The following is a 19,527-nucleotide window of genomic DNA, read 5'->3' as shown; positions in this document are numbered from 1 at the left end:
CAGTAAGCAGAGCTTTGCTGCCTTGACTGAAGATGATGGAGAACAGTGCACTCTTGTGGGGCAAAATTAAAACCAGCAAGGAACAAAAATTCTGTCTTTGCAGAAAACAACCAAACCTCATACAAGCACTTCAGTAGCTGCAGTAAGAGAGGATGAATACTGTTTCTTTTTACTGGGTGATTCAGGAGAAGCACTGAGTACAGTAGCTTGGTTCTACATTTTTTTCCAAATTAAAACCCTGTCCTGTGCACTAGAAGTCTGTCTCTCTCACCTCATGGTTTTAATTCAAATAGGAAATTTAGAGAGAAGAAAAAAAAAAACAATAACAAAAGTACTATTAATTTTCATTGGATTAAAAATCAATAGTACTTCCAACACCAACATATGCTTTAATTTAGCAGGAAAGCTAACGCTTCATGATCTTCTGACTCGATGAGACAATGCCACTTCAGTTCAAGGTGCAAGCACGCATCCTATCAGGAACTACATGCTGCATTGCAACATGGACAACTCAGTGTGATGAGACTTTCTGTAATCTGGCTCCTCTGCTACAAAATCTGCTCATTTCGACAGTTTGTTTTCTGTAAACCCAGCAATCTACGGAGTCTGTATGGTTCAGACAATCAGTTATCAGACAGACAACCCTTCCCTCCTAAATCGATAATTCAAATCCAAAGCAGTGACCAAAATCAATCCAATGACCAAAGGTCATTGCAGTCTGATGGATGCGTGGTGACTGGTATGAAATGAGTTTGTGGTTTCACTCAAGGCATAATAGTCAACAGTCCTTTTAAGGGGAAAAAAGAAAACAACTTCACACTTGATATCATTTTCTGTGCTGACAGATTTTAAAGAGAAACATAGAAATGAGGCTGAACTCTCTTTTCACTCCCAACAGTGCTGTGTCCAACTGTGGGCTGATGGGTGTCCTTTGAAAAACTCTCTTGCTATCTCCTTTCTTTGGGGAAAAACCAGAACTTTGTGCCCTTAACTTTTCATATGCACTGAAGTCAGCTGTAAATATGACCTACTAATTTGAAGACTTCAGAATGTTTTCTTCCTAGTCACAAGTATAAACCCAAACATGTAAAACAGTATATACAGCAAAGAGCCATCTTTAGTTCAATATATCCGATGGTCATTACCTGCTCCAACTACTTTATCAATGGATATATTAGAAGCATCTAGTTCCTTTGCAAATTCATGCACAGCTTGGTTGGGATCCTCATACGTATGCGGATCTACGTAAGTTCTCAGGCCCGGGAGTTTTACTGTGTAAAAACAAATTCAGACAGAAAATGTTACTTAGACTTAATTAATCCTTCTAAAGACAGCTCATGAGACAATAGAAATCATATCAATAGAAGAAAAAGCTATACTGCTGCTGCAAATCAAACTGCTTTTGGTGGGTCTTCAGGAATCTTAATATAGAGTGAAACCAGAGATGTAACACTAATGTAGTTACTGCATCAAAGTCTGAAAACCAATTTCAAACACATCTGCACTTGCCATATGAAAGTGCTTTTCAAATATTAAAATACTACCCATGGCACTCATCTTGCTACGTTTAGATGCTGCCTTATATTGTCCCTTTCAAGGTAACAAGAAAGAGGCAAGGACTAAAATGTGTGATGCTACAGCCCACCTGAAAAGTTCTTAGGAATATATTAAGGAGAGCACATTAAGTCAAACTTGTTCTTTCAGAGTCCTCGAACAAGATGCATAAGGAAAGAAAATAATACGTGAACAAATACAGCTCTGCCTCAATCCCTCTGCTAGTACACACAAGGATGGCAGCCAGTTGTTATTAAAGTCTGGTTCTAGTGCTCAGTTACCCGAACATCCATGTTATTATTTTGTCCCCCTCTACAGTTTCCTGGCCAGGGATCGTTCTGTTTGCCCGGGGCACGCGCTAGTTCAAACGACGGACTGATTTTAGGGGCAGTTTCAAGCTCTCTACACCTCTTCCTCTAACATGACTGAGGGTGGGAGGAACATATTATCATTCCCAACCTTTCTCTCCAGCAAAGATGCTGAAGGCAAAGCACAGCCTAATTCCCCCTCTCTGGCTCAAGGCTCTGCTTGTGCTTGTACCCGGTACCTTGTGTGCCCGCCTCTGTATTCATTTGAGAACACAAAGATGTTTTGTTAACAAAAAGTGAAGTAACCATTACACCCAGCTTGAAGTTTTCTGCTTCTGACACAAAACCTGCATTCCTGGACGTGTATTCTAGCTTTTCATAACTGTACCAGTTGGTCTTGTAAAAGATATTAACCCCTCCTACAAGCACGGCCTTAACCCACTCAGGAATCTCCTTTCCAGCTCGGCGTTATTAGACTGCATCAATTTGTTGACTGCTAGAATAGTTAAACCTTTTTTGCTGGGCTTACACAGATGGGAAAAAAAACCTTTGAACACACCATTGTTTTGTCAAACAACGCCAACTGTATGTAAAAAAAAAAATAAAATAATCGATTTCATGGAGATTTATTGGCCTCAGAATTGACAAAGAAATGATAAAACTGAGTTCCCAAGCTAATTGCCTTGAAAACAATGCAAACTAAGAGCCATGCTCTTAATGCAAGGGCTGCGTGTGCGTGGCATTAAATGCCGACTGTGTTTCCTTCAAGAGCCTGATGATTACAGAATTACTTGCAAGTAAAACAAAAAGTAATTGGCTGTATATTGCTGTTGGTTAAAAATCTTGTAAATGCTCCTTTCCGTCCATGCTGAATGTACATTACAGGCTCCCCCATACCCCCAATAAAAATAACAACAATTAAAAGCTTCTGCACTGTGGGGTTTTTGGCTGCAGATTTTTTAATGCTGACCCCAGAGGTTCCCAAGATCGGGTGATGGTGACTGCAAGGAGAATAATCCCTTCACACCAATAATTAAGGGCAGCCTGTATAGTAACTGGGTTCTGTCATGAAAAACAGATAATAAACACATGCACATGTGTTAAGCTGTACTACTTTACAGCTCATTCTGTGCAAACATAATAATTTACATTTTCATTTTAACAGCATGAATTGCCCTAAAGGTAGCAAAAAAATAAAAAGGGCCTAGCCAAAGAAGGCAAAGGGAGAGGATCTGAGGAGGTGAAACATTTTTGCTCCTTTGAAGTAATATTATAGGATTTGTAATAAGGCTGCAGGGAATAGTTCATGGCTGGAGCCTTTTTTAAAGTAATTCAGAATAAACTGGCTGAAATAAACCAGCTGCTATATTTAAGATGCTGAAAGTTTACGACAGCCATGGAAGTTACTTTATCCATTTTTAGTTCATAGAAGCTACTTTCTTATTCTTTGAGAAAGACTGGAATTTAGTAGAATAAGGTTTCAACAGCCACACATGTACATACATACAAACCCTAACAGACAAATACCTGTAAACTCAATAAATCATTTTCAAGACTTTCCAACAGAAATACCAGGTCCATGATTGGCTCTGTTCTTACTACGCAGTGAATCAGCATGGCACTACTCAGAAAACAGTACATAAATATCTGAAGCCAAATTAAAAGCAATTTAATCCACAGGAATTTAACAGCACTGACATGTTTAAGAATAGTGATTGCAGCCTTCCATTGTGTGGGAGTAAGGAGAGCAAACTCTGACCTGTTATTTGTCTGTGACACTTTTTTTACTGGCTGCTTTTATTTTATAACCTCATTAAATTTGGATGATGAAGCATTAATTCTATGGGCCACATGTAACTGTACAGATTATTTTTTTTTTTTGAGGCTAGCTGGTTAGTGGTTGTTGGGCCACACGAAGCAAACCCACTGTTACAGGCTGTGTATCCCCTGATGGTGCAGGGAAAGGAGCACACGTGTTGTGGATATGCACACTCTCTGGAGATAAGGAGGGGCTCCAAGCTTAAAATAATAATAATATGAACAGTCAGAGAATGGTTACTCCATTGTCACGGGAATTAGGAGGCAGTTCTAATTTCCAGCTACTGCAGGTAAATCCCTCATTAAAATGTTAATTCAATTATATTTGGTGGGGAGGCATCCAATTATGGCACACTCTTGTGTGCAAAAAACCCACAGAAGTCAACCTTATAACATGCTAAGCAATATAAATAAATGGTTCAACATGGTTTACATGGTGTAGCAGGATATTTATCTGGAGCTGAAACTGTTTCAAAGACAAACTACCGCTTCTTAATAAAAACATGCTCATTAGACACCAAGAATTCTGCAGGTGAAAAAAAGGAATTTCCAGTCTTGGTCTTTATGAAGGGCATTATCTTTACCCTGTAAGGATGAAAAAAATCCAAAATGCAGTGATCAAAACCAGGGAATCCCCCCTTGCCCCCGATCAGGAATGTTAAACCATCACTTTCTCTCCCCTCAGCCTCTCCTGCTCCAAAGCTAATTTATTTCTATTTTAAAGATGGTATGGATGGAACTTGGACTGTGATCTAGTCTTCACGATCCACAGCTCCTTTGCTGTGGAAAAGTGCTGCAGGGTTAGGCACATTGCAGAGAGGATCCAGGATCGCGGAGGAGCTGAAACACTGCAGGACAACATTCCCCTCCAGCCACTGACCCTGGCAAGCTACTTCTTCCTGGCACCCAGGACGTGTGCCCGGGCTCAGGAACTCAACACCTCTTTCCCTGAGCATCTCCTGGATGGGATCTTGCCCTGTGCTGTTCCTTTCACAGGAACAGCCAAACAACCCAGAGTAGCCATGAATAAAGTCCTGTTTTAGCCTTATTAAAAATAGGTACAGAAGCATCAGAAATAGATAGGCTTTGGGTTTGGCTTTTGAACACGTTTCACAAGTAGCCCAAAATCCTCAGGATGAGCAAAATCTTACATCCCCAACTACGTATAAATTTTGTGATACAAAGACAACGTAAGTCATTAGAAAGTCTTTCTTCTCAGTCCTGGATGAGACCCAAAGGAAGTATACACATATTCATTCTTGCAAGTGGGGACTCAGGACTCGAACAAAACATGTTTGTAAACAGAGCTGGATTAAAAAATCCCATTAATTTGTGAGACACTTGTTTAGTGGTTATTCTTAATTTAAGAAACTACTCCAAATCACTTTTCAGCCTATGCTTAGAATCATTCCAAACGAAAGTGTTAGTAGGTCATCTTTGTCAAGCAAACAATTTTCACAGTCCCTTCAGTAGTCATCAGAACAGGTTTCATTGATTTTATATTTTGCTTTGGGAAAAATATGTTATTTCTTAGACTTTATACAGCTGATAATGAGGAAGTTGGAGTTACACTCTGCATTTCAGTAATGCACAGCAGAATCAATATCATATTGCTAACCACACGCATTGTTTGAACATAGACAGCGATGTTTTGCTCATTACTAACCTGAAAACAGATGAAAAAATTTGAAACAAAGAATAATTGTTTGGGGAAAATCTTCTTCCCCACAAGAGAAGAGATAATTCTCTTCCCAATTTCACTTTGGTTTAAGTGAGGTATGACTTTTTTTTTTTTTTTTAAATTGAAAAATACCAGTTATCTAGGGGATGAATTCCACAGATCTGGAAGCATTAAAAGACTTCAGTAACTTACAATGGCCATTCCCAAAATGTAGCCTTTTCTCATCAGTACCATGTTTAGACTTCTTGTATCCACAGAATCTACAAGCAACAGAGAAAAAAAAATTAATATAGAGAATTTTATATGTTAACTGCAGGTGGAAACAGAATAAAATGTTTTCCCTCCACAATTAAATGCCTGTTTGAAAGTTTAATGATATTTACATTCTGTGTGCCCTATAGAGGCATGTTATGTTCTCAGGGAATTTGAGGAAATTGGCTAATGAGAGGATTTGTTGATTTTTGACCCCTACAGTTTAATTTTACAATTGCCTAAGAATGTGTTTATAGCATTTTTTAACAACTGCTGCATGATTGGGGCTGCTAACGTTAGTGGGCTCATTACCGAGCACGAAGCAGTATTGGGAGCTCCTGGGCAGCAGACAAAGGAGAAGGCGCAAACCAGCCACGCTACTGCCCGACGACACCCAATTTGCCATGCTCATCAAGGCCCCTCGGGGAAATGGAAGTGGGAGCAAATGTGCAAACCAGACGATAAACTAACCTCCCAATCAGGACGTACACCACAACTGTGAGGAGAATAATGGCTACCGCTGCTGAAATGGCAATCATTACGACCTGGCTGTTCTCACTGGAAATGGAGAACGCTGGAAAGTTAACACAAAAATATATAAATAACCCCCCTCCATACAAAACACTCATTGCATCACAATTGACACTCATATAGGGAACAGACAGATTAAGTCATCATTATATAGCATTTGGTCTCCTGCCGAATATTTAATCTACTAAGTAATTTTTCATCAGACAAATAAATATGAGGGAAGAAAACAAGAGACTCTGGCCATCTTTGACAATTTACCAAAGCTGTTTCTGCTACAGCTGATTTTTCTTCTTGCTGATTATAGTAACTGCTGTTAAACTGATACTTACATATAAACATATATGTAAATACAAACAAACATACCCTGACACACCTATATTTTGTCATGGTCAGTAAGGAGTTTTTCCTTGACAAGAAATCCCAGTCAGTCAATAATCATCACCCTTACTCTCAGTTCTGCATGATGGAAAATACTTCAATGAATTAAGCTTCCCAGTTAAGCTTGACAGTATTCCTGCAAAGGCTGTGATAAGCCGTGTCACACAGAAGCAGATAGAAGGATTATCCGTGATTAATCGATGCCTATAGAAAAAGAAGGGCTACTTTCTGCCTTACGTTGGATGCTTCCCTGCAGTCCTTAAGGACTTAACTTCCAAAGCATGGAGCTTTGGCACACTACACTGCTATACTAGACAGGACACCTTTAGATCTTAGGTGTTACAAACAATCTCCAGCAGACACCTACCAAACTTCACCGAGCACCGCAGAATTAGGTTTCTCAGCACCATGCTTCAAGTTAGCTGCCCAAACTGACATGAAAGTTAGCCCTCCCGCAAATTGGACAGTTTGTCTACATGACTGCTTGAAGTCACACCACTTCCCTTGGGAAGAAGCCTCTGCCTATTACAGACCTACAACTGTACTCACATCGTTATGATAACTTGGCAATAGGAATCAAGTTATGCAATTGATGTCTATCTGTGTAACCTGTACACTCATTACTGAGATGTGCACCACCGTCTCCTGTTACCTTCCACACTTTTGGTCAGCTACTTTATTATTATTATTATCATTACTACCACTGCTTTGCAGAGAAAACTCATTGACTTCTAAATTGTGAAATTTGTTACCACTGCAACTGATTTTTTTTTTCTCCTTGTTGTAACTTGCCTGGCCTATCTTGAGTTCCAGTTTCATCCAGTATGCCAAAGCTACATGTCACCATAACAGCAATTGCAACTTGTTTTTTTAAAAAAGAAGCTTGTTTGCTTTTCAGAATAAGGGCTGAGGTGGGGGAAGAGCAAGTGGGGATGAAATAAATAACGTATCTCAAAAATACATGGATGCCCCAAGTGCAAGACCATGTGGCTTATGCCGCTCTTCTTGGTTAAAACTTTGTTGCTTTTAGCAGAGCACTTCTTACACCATGGGTTCCCAAGCCTTATCATGAGTACATGAATAAGCCTTATGAGCGCATTTGAGAATTACAGTCCTTCGTTATGTTATAACTCTGAACAGCAGATACGAGGCTTCTGTGAAATTCCCGCCCTCTAAAAAGCAAACAGTCTTTGATTATACAGCGTTAGTGTACATCGGTAACTGGGTGGATAAATGAAGGATGACTTTTTGATGTATTAAACCACTTACAGCTTCTAGCAACTAAAAGTTTTGATTTACTATATAGTACCAAGCGATGAGAAAGTAGCATTTAAAATTATGAGCTCTATTAAGAATCTTTCTGATATAACAACAGAACTTGTAAAGAATACCAATAAGGTCATCAGTTAAATAATGTTATTATTTAGGCATTAGAGAGAAGAAAAAGGAGTGCCGGACCACTGAATAACCTCCCCAAGGCCACCTGGAAATGTAGTGACAGAGAGAAGGGTGCCAAACTGCCCAACTCCCTGACCAGCTACTCAACTGCACAACCATCCTTCCCGGCCTCTGCATATTAGTTTCATCTCAAGGCTATGCAGGAGACATCAGCTACACTTCGCAGCAACGTAGAGAATTACACACTGACCCACAGCAGCAATGGACCAAGATAATATTAATTCTCTTGGAGCAGGGGTTTATAGTCCATAGGGTTCAGGCCAGTAATTTGGAACAGCACGAGGCTGTGAATCCGGTTTTCTATCAAACTTCCTCTCTCAGCAGGTATCGATTCTGGCACAAGGCAGAGGTTGGGTAGGGAATGGAAGAAAATACCACCGTGATACTCACGGTATACTCTTTATAGCATGTTTCAGGTTTAATGATAAAACATAAAGTTATATAGTAACGCTACCCAGAAAGACACATCATAAATAGTTATGAGTTGCATTTACAAAACTAGAAAGGGAGAGAAAGCAGCCATTCAAATCAGTCAAACTGGGCAGGATGTCAGCATAAATCATTTGAACAAATACATACAATCCGGACTGGTTTCAAATTCAAACTTGCGGCTGTTTGTCCCATATCCAGCTGCAGTTCGGGCTCGAATTTGGAAGACGTAGGTGGTATCAGGTTTGAGGCCGCTGATGGTAACATTGGTGCCCTTGGCTCTCAGAATAGTATAGCTTGTCTCTTGTTCCTGCTTTTGGGAAGAGAAAGTATCAGATTAAAACCACACCCTAAAACACAGAAACAAGAGGTGGTTGGCACAAAAAAATTACCACATCGCCTGGAGAGCACCGGCACATTTTTTGAATATTTATAGCCTGACAAATGTTTTTACAGCCATTCATTTTCAATCAGCTGAAAATCTTTTGATTAGCAAGAAATCTAAATCACCGTAGCTTCTACGGCCTAACGTTGTAAATCAAATACTAGACATGCTGAGTATATGACATTTCATAGAACCATAGGATGGTTTGGGTTGGAAGGGACCCTAAAGATTGTCTAGTTCCAACCCCCCTGCCATGGGCAGGGACACCTCCCGCTAGACCAGGTTGCTCAAAGCCCCATCCAGCCTGGCCTTGAACACCTCCAGGGATGGGGCATTTCATTAAATGGTTTTCCATCATTTTGTCCATAGTATGTAATACAACAAGAAAATTAAAACCGAAATGTTATTTAAAACCCATGTTACTTAAAACCCATAAAACAGATTTGCTGTCCTACTGCACAGAATTGGAAGCTGTAACAAGCCAACTTAGACGTTTTAGGGCCCTGCAGAGCTATCGCAGGATGCGATTTTTACTGCCTTGTGTTTTACAAGACAGTTTTTACCTTTATAATGGTCAGAAGAGAAACTCCAGTCTGGCTCCTCACCCCAGGTCTGTGAACAGGCGAATATAACTGGTTTTCTATTATGTTATAAAAGGTATGAGACTGATGTGTCCATCCTCATTCAGGCAAAACCCCACTGAACTTGCTCCCAAATGACTCTTGGGCTTTAGTAGTTGGAAAGGAAACGTGTTTGCTCCTTATTGCTTTTTGCTGAAGAGCAAGGTGTGTGTTCACTACTGATGATACACTCACAACCACACTCTGCTTAATAGTCACATATTTCTGACATAACAACTTTTTATAGAAAATAAGAAATGGACCATTTTGTAGTTTAGTAAGTTTGGATACACTTCACACTGTATAAAAAGCTAATTCTGATAAAAGTATGTCTCAGTCCCACTGTAAGCACATAGTATAAAAATCTAAGAACGCATTTGGAGCCTGAGGTACTGCTTGTTTTACTAAAGCCATCCTGTACCAAAAGAGCATTTTTGGCTTCCTAAAAATGGCAGCTGGAACTGTCTCAGAAAAAAAATCTTGGATGGCAGCCACACACGTGGGGACTGGGAGAATCTCCGTTGCTTGGGTTTGCAACGATGAACTACTTTATTCTGGAGGTGGTGGGGATTTCACATGCTGCCTGTTTACTTTGAACACTGAAATATACTACAACCACTGAGTTTTGCCTGGTTGAAAGCAGAAACTGAGTTTCTCCAAGTTAAGAGATATCGGATGCAAACAATCTCACCTTATTCCCACTCTGCCTTATGGCATTGCATTAGCCTGCAAGGTACTGACATTGTAACTCTGACAACACTAGAGTGCCGATGCACCAGTACAGAGATTGGAAAATACTCAACACGCTCATTGCCAAAGCCATCTCACCTTGATGTGAAAAGCTGAAGTGACTAGAGCTGGTTTAGTGTGTTTGCTTGGCAGTGCTGTCTAGAGTAAGAAAATTAGGTTTATTCTAAGTTAGTAGGTTGACATCAGAAACTGTTCACTTTGGTGCTACAGAAGGCTAACTACCCTGTTCTTGGCAGTCTTTGATATACAGAGAAAGAGAAACATTTACACCATAGTTAGGGAAATTGCCAGAATCTCCAAATAATATTCAACATTATGCACATGAGTGATCAGAGTCAAGGGAGAAAAGACAGACAGAAAGAGAGAAAGACAGAAAGAGAGAAAGACAGAAAGAGAGAAAGAGAAAGAGAGAAAGACAGAAAGAGAGAAAGACAGAAAGAGAGAAAGACAGAAAGAGAGAAAGACAGAAAGAGAGAAAGACAGAAAGAAAGAGCAGCTAAGCCTATGCCTAAAAATCACCATCCAGAATCAAAACCTAAAATAAGGTGAGCTGGACCTAGTCTTCAGTGAATAACTATAAAAATGTTTACCATGGCTCATTTTCATCACACACTAAGAACAAAAAGGAAATCAGCATTGGACCTCCTCATGGTTTCCCCGATACTTCTCCGAAAAAGTTTTCTATCATCAATTCAGGGTAGAAAACTTACAGGAAGACATTCCAAGGAGCTAACAGCGTTGCATAAAATTATTTATTTTTGAACTAACAAAGGCCTAGTATTATAATTTGCAGGCTCTCCTTATCTCATAATTCAGTTGAACGCAGGCAACTATTTTAATTTCAAAGACATAATAATCTTGTCTTTAAAACATAAAATCTTTTGTTTATGCTCTGACTGGACATTCATTTTGATCTCACATTAGGCTGCTTTTATTAAATGCAAACATTTCCTTCTTGTGCAGATACATATGTGTAAGGGAAAATATAGTCATGGCCCTGTCTGTTAATAATCCACAATGGAACTTGGAAAATAAACTTTTAAAACAATGGTATGGAGGATGTCATGGTATCTTAGTTTATGGTAAGCTTTTTACACACATATTTTGTAAGTCATTTTTTATGTTACTAGTAATCAAATCAGTGAAACACCACATAAAAGCCCAAGTTTATCTTTCTTGGGGATGAAGTAAAACTTCAGAGATACAGCACTGTAGCTGCCATAAGCAGAAGGAATATACAAAAAGGAGAGTCAGCCTTTGCCAAGCAGAACTTTAATCAAACACTCTGGTGATAAATTTGAACTTGGACGCACAAAGCGTGTTCTTCCTGAATATTTCTGCATAGTTTACCAGACACAGTCTTTACTGGGAAGCAAATCCCACTACTGTTAGCGTCTCATTTGCAAATGACATTTTATAATTTTAAACTATGTTTTACAAAAGACATATTTTGTATACATTTAACATTTATAGTGGCAGTACCAGTGAGAGTGAACAGTATGTCCTTTTTCAGATAAGGACAGTAAGTGTTTACATCATACGAGGAAGAACATTTTCTCCATCAGCTGCATGTACACTTGAGAAGCCGGACCAGACTACACATCTCCGGGGGGAACCTCCCATCCCGAAGATACTGCTTCCCCTTATCGCCAGCTGTGAACTGTTTGTCGATACCACGGCTTCTACAAACCCCATGGAGTATACGTGGCCTACCTACCCTGAAAGCCATAATAATAAGAATTTAAAAGCAACTAAGTGCATTTGCATATCATTTACCTTTTCAGCCATAGAAAGTGCACAAACTAGATATTGTTATTTATTTGTTGGCTTTAACCAGTCTACTGAGCACACAATTTCAATGATGGCAAAGGCAAATCTATTTTAGTAATGTGATACTGCAATTAAATTTCACTCCTTGTTTGCAGCAGGCTTCACCGTAATAAATTGTGGGGGATTTAGTTATCATAATTGCAAGCACATATTTAAATGAATAAATTAATAGTTTATATGTGATATTTAGGAGACGTATGTTCTTTGCATGACGTGATACTCCTTCTAGATAACATAATTATGCGACCAAGGAAAAGGAGGAAACAAAGTACCTGCTTGTGCAAGAAGAAAACCTGACTTTTGCGGTATGTGCACTTTGACAGCTGAGTCAGATAAAATCCAGCACAGCATGATATGGACAGAGTAAACTGGGGTGCCATTTGGTACCATTAACTTAACATAAAATGTTATGCCCTACCATAAAATAAATGCCTAGAAGCTCCACACAGTATTCCTCTGAAAGAGGATTTTATGTCTTTTAAATGTTTTGAATAAATAGTCACTGGGGCCTTAGAACCAGGCCCTACAGATTTTTACAGAAAACACAAGTCTGTTCCAAACAGTGAGTTTGAAAAACTGTTCCTCTCAGTTCATGATGTTATGCGTTAAAACCCCACAGGTTCATTCCAAAAAGTTAAAACAGTTTCCCAAAACTGCAGCTCCTAATTTCTCTAGAAACAACACGTGAAGCTCTATACTCTCTTCCTTACACAAATGAAATCACTGGTGAAGAAAAAACCTGACTAGGTTAACTAATTACCCTTGCAGAAAATAAATATTTTCCACATCCTTTATGCCAGGAATGAATTAGAAAAACTACATGGTATCACAGTTTAGATACAGGACATTCTACTTTTATCCCAAATCTATTCTAACATCCTGAATATCAGTAACATGCAGTTGTCTGTAAATATCATATATTCTTTGACATTTGAGAACAACTTAAAGTAAAAAAAAAAAGCTAAACAACCCCCACACACACACATTTGCATGGAGAAGGTGTATGACAGAATTGGGCTGACCTGTATTACTCTATTAATGTTGTATTTACTAATTTCTAAGAGACTACAAAAGGTATGGCATGTAAAAACGAAGTGGGAGGAAAAGAATGGCTCAACATAAATCATCTACCAGCAATCAGGTACGACTTGTCAGGAGAAATACCCAGACTGCCAAGTGTGAAGGGTTTATTTCCTTGCAGCTGCCACTTAACCGCAGTGGGGTTTTTGATGAGCACAACCAAGATGATTTCTGAAGCAGAAAATCAAACAGACTGGACCAGTTTAAAAAGAAAGCTCCCTTTTCAAAAAAGGAGGGGAGAGGAGGGGACGGGAGGAGAGGGGAGGGGAGGGGGGCTGCTTAGAGATCTCAGACTGAAAAGCAACATCTTCCAAAGGTGTTCGGGAAAGAAATGAAGAGTAACCATCCAGCATGGGCTGCTCTCACCTCAGGTAAGTTTAACATGAACAGAGTGGTAGTTTTCAACCTCTTTCAATTTGTAGACCTAAAAAGGGCAACGGATTAAAGTCTCCTGACAACAGCTTTGCTTTTCTTAGTTACCTTTCATAAACCCGGGAGAATAGGCTTCTAGCTCCCCACGGGGCTTGCACATTAAAAACACTGGTATCAGAAGGATGTTTTTTAAAAAACCTTTGTTCTAAATGGTCTGGATCCTATTGTCAAGCAGTTGGCTCTTTGGTTTAAGAAAGCTGTCTGGTGCACACGAACTCTTGATCACAGACTTCAAAGGGAAACAACACATGTGCGAGATCAGCCTCCTAAGACTGGTTGTCTGTTTTACGAAGCTGTCGTACGACAATCAGTTGCTCCGCAGGACTGGATATGCTCGGTGGGAACAGCGGCCGCATGCTCAGTCTGTGCACACAACAGTATCATCCTGCGCCCCGCGGTACTGGCACAGAGCTGCCCAGGCAAAGACTTCCACCTGGGGAGACTGGAGGTGGAGCGGAGATGGGGATGCCGCAGCTCTTGGAAAGCACAGGTATGGCCAACGGCAGGAAGAGCAGCCAGGTAGGCCTCAAGTGAAGCACAAGTTAATCATGCGGATAAATAACCTGGCCTGTGCAAAACAGGCTGCAGCTCTGGGATCTTTAAGGCGTAGGCTCTTTGTGAGGTAAATAGCTTCCAAGCCTTACTAAAAGGTAGTACCTATTTTCTTTTTTTTTTTTTTTTTAAATTGCAAACAAGACAGCCGAAATAGTTCCTGCGTCCCTTCAGTATTGAAGATGTAAAAATAAAGACAATCTGATGTATGAGCCAGTTCTCTGACTTCTCAAGCCCAGAATCCAGACTTGATCCTGTCTGCATTGAAATAACAGGAAAAAAAAAAAAACAAAACAAAGTGAAAGTCCATAGGCTATTGGTCTATAAGGTGAGACTGAACTGAAATGTTTAGGAAGCTTTCTTTTCCCCCTTTTATCAGTAGTATTATGTATGTTTAGATTTTTACTAAGGTCTTTGAAGGTTTAACTGCTCACCAAAAAAAGCCCCACCCAAAACCAGATTACATATAAATTTGGGAGAAGTCTTTTCAGAATACATCCTTCTGGTGCGCCCATTCTTTGGCTGGAGATGAGGCATGGACTATCAATAAACACACACATTGTCCCGCTGGTAAACTCCATGAGAAAACTTTCTAAAGATTAACTGAATACCTATGGAGCCTTTTTAACAGCAGTTTCCAAGTGGATATCGGCACTATGTCTTCCCTGGTACATATGAAATAGAAGCCCGATTTCTAGATATGAACAGCATTAGTAAATGCTAAACTAAATCATAATTTTTGACATTTTTTCCATGTTTGTCGACTTCAGTAGCAATATAGTCTATCAAAAGGTCTCTCTGACCAATCTAAAAATGGCTAATACCACTCTTCACAATATTCACAACAATTTATGGTCTTTTCAATTCTACCCATTTCTACTAAAAAAATCCCATTCTGTTATGAAGAGTTATTTTTTTCCAAAATACAGATCTATATATGATGTAGAAATCAACACCTGTCAACACAAGAAAATGTCAATATAAAGCAGAACCCATTTAATGGGCAGGTTTTCCTTGACTTGTAGTTATTTACATAAAATTTATGAAGAATTCAGTTATTCAGAAAAAGTGGGAACTTTGATAGTGCAAATCAGTCACTAAAAGGATTGCCCATCCCTTTTCCAAATCACTGTTGTATAAAAGATGCTTGTGCCACAGGGAAGCACCAATACATGGATGCTGACAAATAAATGTATGAACTGACAGCATCACAAAACTAAGTAAACTGTGCCCAAGGAAAAAAAAATATTACAGCTTCTCTGTATTACTTTCTATATTTGTCCTGATATGTTTGCGGATGAACTTGGTAGGCAACAATTTCACTTCACATTTTCATGTCGTTCTCCTTATCAAAAATTGAACAGTTTCAGCACTTGGTGTCATTGAGGCAGTCAGTGAGCGAACAGGGCTATCTCTGAATACTTAACACAGGCAAGATGCAATAATTTCATTACAGTATTACCAGCACAAAACCCTCCCCTTCAATCTTTCTTCCCACCTTTTCATAGTATTTGACCTCGTAGTCCAAGATGATCCCATTCGGATGTTCAGGTTCTTGCCAAGACAGAGACACGCTGTTCCTGGATGTCCTGTCTTTCCTTATGACTGTGATGGGGGATGGGGCTGTAAAGGGGGTGGGGGGAGGAGGGAAGAGAGAAAAGCAAACTGAGTTTATCTCTGTTCCAATCCTTGGCAAAGAGTACTGTTTCCATTTAAAAGACTCGTGAGCGTAGATCTGGACTTGTATCAACATTCAGCAGCTGGATTATAGTCCTAGTACACATGCCTTAAAGCACACTGGCCTCAAGGAAAATGAACTGAGATTTTCTGTTAGGCTGGCGGACCAGTGGCAAGACAGCAGATGGTTTCGATCTGCTACTACAGCATAAGCAATGAAATACATTTGATATACTAAAACAGAGAACAAAATAACAGCACTACCTATTTGTTATAATGCTTAAGTATTATCGTTACCAGACTCTGCAGAACTCTGATAACATTTTCATATGCAAGGGTAAAACGGTGCTGGAATGCATTACGTACAAGGAGCTCCTGGTATCCACGGCTAGTAGTAACCAGCAGCACACTGCAGAATACAGCCTCTTCTATAAAGTTATTTGGTAAGCTCTCCAGATACAAATTGTTCCCACGCACACTTCCCCTTTACCACATTTCTTTGAAAATGAAATTTGAAGAAAAAAAATCTAAACTGCAAAATAACCTCATTTCTGATCTGTATTAATCAGTTAGGCATGACAACTGATTGCATGCCACCCAAAACTTGGAAATACTATCAAGGTTACAGAAAAAAAAAATCATAATTACCTAAGATTCTTGAACATCAGTTCAGCTGTAGACCACACAGCTCTATGCATTGTTCCAAGACCAGGCCTAAGTTTCCTGGACTCACTGAAAGCTATGCAATTTTTTAAATTATTTTTTCTGTTTCTTTTGGGTTGGATTCCCACTACAAATGCTTCTCTTCCATGGCTTTGGCCAAAATTCAGATGATAGCTTACAGATCACACATTAAAGGGCGTAACTGTCATTTAAAAAAAATCTTTTACCAATAAACAGCCTTTTATCTTAATATGTAAAGCAAATGTGTTTATAAGTTCAACATTACACTGTCCTAATAAAAAGGTTCTAGCTGATCTAAACAGTTTGATTTCAGCTGAATCCTATGAAGCTTTTATTGCTCATATAAAACTAGTTGCACTTTACAGGTATTACATATTTGCATGCATTAGCCAGTGCCCTTTCTGTTTGGGTTTTCATTCCTGCAAGAGAATTTTCAAAAGCCAGGGAAAAAAAAGTTTTTAATTAAAATAAATTTTGGAAAATTCATTCTCTGTTTGATTTTGCTAAACTTCCATCAAAACATACCTTCTAATCTTCAGTTATAATCTAAAAGTCGACATCCTCCTTAAATTGAATAGAGTGTCTAGAAAGCTGCATGCACCTGGACAAGCATGTAAGTATATACACACGTCCATATTCATTTTAGGTTGAAACACATCCTCTGAACAGCATTTTCACTTGTCACATGGTTCACAATAGCTTTCTGAGAAAATTGAAAAGTTGCAAAAATTCTTTTTTTTTTTTCCTTTTTCTTTTTTTTTTTTTTTTTTTTTACTCCCCAGCAGGAAGAATTTGTCCTGAATTTAAATTACTGAAGTCAGGTTTTGGAGTTGTGTTTTTGTTTTGTTGGTCGTTGGTCCCAAAGTAGAATGGGAAAGCGTCTCTCTCTATTTTACTCAGACTCGCCAGATCTGTGCTTGCTGAAGAGCTGAAAAGCATTAGGGCAAGGTACACAGGACTGGTTTTAACGACCATCCTTCAGTAATCCCACGTGAATTCCGCTCAGGCACAAACCAGTGCTAGAGCCAAAATACAAAGTGGTTAGCTGGCTGGACTGCTCTACCGTAGCCAGCTCTACGTTAACTCATAAACTCATGCTTGCTGCTTTTATGCTCTTGTAAGTCATTTTTATGTCTTCTTTTTAAGTCAAGCTGTTCATCCTTTTTTGTATGTGAATAGATTTCCAAGCCCAGTACCCCAGCTGGTAACCCTTCCCATTAAGGTAACTAATACAGATTTTATGAATAATTAATATATGATTAACAGAAATGGCTTTTCCCCTAATAAATTATGGTAATTTGTGTTATAACAAATTCTCACGGCAGGCTGAAATAGTCTTATATGCTCCAGTACAGATGTGCTTTTAAAAAAAGCTTTCTTCTAACACAGTATTAATTATTTTGAGCTCATTTACACACATCTCCGCAGATGCTACCAGTAACTTATCTCACAGCAGTTTATTAGAAAAGCGTCTGCTTTGCAGTTATCAATAACATTATAAAACATTCATATACCTTTTCTAATCCCTAGGGGTCCCAGAGCTGCTTAGAAATTATACAGAGTGTCTGGAAGACACAGCATCCCACCACACGGGCAAATGGAAGGGAGGTGGATAGTCACAGGGAATACAAAGTTTCAGGCACATTTAATCCCATGCACAGAACAGATCCAAGTTCTGCAACACAGCGCTGCATGACAGATCACTCCGGCAGCCACTGAACCTCTGAGCTATGGAAATTATGTATTCCAAATCTGTTCAAACCATCATCTTCCTTTAACTATGTCAATTACAACAGTTACCTAGTTTTAAGGCATTAATCGTCAGTTCATAGAGGAACAGTGTCTTCAGATAGTTCAGTGGTCAACTATTTATTTCTAGAAGATAAACTACACTATTTGTGTTTAGAGGGGAAGACATGCATTTGTAACAATTTTAATTTTTAATCTTTTTTTTTCACCTCGTTAAACCATCTTGTGAATCATCTGAGCATTTTAATTTTGAAGTACGCAGGATGTTAAAAACAAAGACTCAATATCCAGGTATAGATTTCGTAATATTCCTGCTGTTCCCATCATCTCTGTGCGCTCACATTGGACTTCACAAGCAGTAGTTGATTTTGATCCCTCTCTACATTTCTGTTGCACAGAACAGAGCCCCAGAGAGGACAGCCCTCACAAGAACCTCTTTCAGCAGTTCCTCTCCCGGCACTATGTCAGGCTTATGGTCCTTCGAAGCATTGGCAGAACTGAACTACGCTGCTCCTAGGATGACTTCAGCATCAGGACTCTCCTCCTACAAAAAGGGGAGTAGGGAGGACCAAGGGGAAATCTAAACGCGAGCATCCCCGAGAGCCCCCCTTGCAGACCCCGTGGGTGGGGGCAGAGAAAGGAGTCGGGATGCTGTGCCTGGAGGGGCTGCCATCCCGCACGGCCTTTCCCACAGGTCCCATTCTGGCTTTCCCCAAACCAGACTCTGCTGTAAGCCAAGAGACAGAGGTGGCCTGGCTCCTCTGCTGTGCCTGCCCTTCCGCACAACTGATGTCTCTCTATATATTTACTAAATTGTTTCTTTGCCTACATCCAGAACTGACCCCTCTGCTGTCACAAGGGACTGACTGAGGAACACATGCCAATTATGCTTTGGTTTGACCAAGATGGGATAATATAAAAAAAAATTACCCACACAGCACATGGCATAAGCTTTCTTTGCTGGTCTGCAAGACTCTGGACTGTTAAAGTTTTAAATCTTAATGCAATCTTTTCTGCTTTTCTGCTATTATACCTGTTAGATAGGAAGGTTTGAAAAATGTTAGAAGTCCTTGAACCCCAATTTAAGAAAACGCCTTCTTCAGATGATTTCTAAGTTTATGCTTAAATCTACTGCAGTCAATAGATTTAAGATAAAGGAAGAATTAAGGTAACCTGTAAGTACGTATTGTCCTGCACAGGGACAGTCATATAACAACAGAAGTGCCTTTCTGATCTACGGCACCAGCTCATGTCCAGCGTGCATTTAGAAGGAATAGCTTGACATTTGCACTGTGGAATTTCTTTCTTTATGTATACACCCCTAGAATACAACGTAATAAATCAAAGCACATAAACAGT

General features: G+C 39.4%; 1 protein-coding gene across 1 annotated transcript in view; it reads right to left on the bottom strand.

The window, feature by feature from the left end:
- EPHA3 (EPH receptor A3) overlaps positions 1 to 19,527 on the bottom strand; it is a gene marked incomplete at its 3' end in the record, with an annotated part of 231,892 nt that overhangs the window by 41,060 nt on the left and 171,305 nt on the right. Inside the window, exons 6-10 of the mRNA XM_082495386.1 lie at positions 15,557 to 15,681; positions 8,560 to 8,722; positions 6,085 to 6,187; positions 5,554 to 5,621; positions 1,146 to 1,271 (exon numbers count right to left, since the gene is read on the bottom strand). Of these exons, the coding sequence (XP_082351512.1) occupies positions 1,146 to 1,271; positions 5,554 to 5,621; positions 6,085 to 6,187; positions 8,560 to 8,722; positions 15,557 to 15,681 (585 nt within the window). The remainder of the gene's footprint in view (positions 1 to 1,145; positions 1,272 to 5,553; positions 5,622 to 6,084; positions 6,188 to 8,559; positions 8,723 to 15,556; positions 15,682 to 19,527) is intronic.

Source organism: Vanellus vanellus, assembly GCF_965231255.1.
Source record: "Vanellus vanellus genome assembly, chromosome: 1".
In the NCBI taxonomy this organism is placed as follows: domain Eukaryota; kingdom Metazoa; phylum Chordata; class Aves; order Charadriiformes; family Charadriidae; genus Vanellus; species Vanellus vanellus.
Note: the sequence above shows the minus strand (reverse complement) of the source record. Positions and strands in the feature narration are given on the sequence as shown.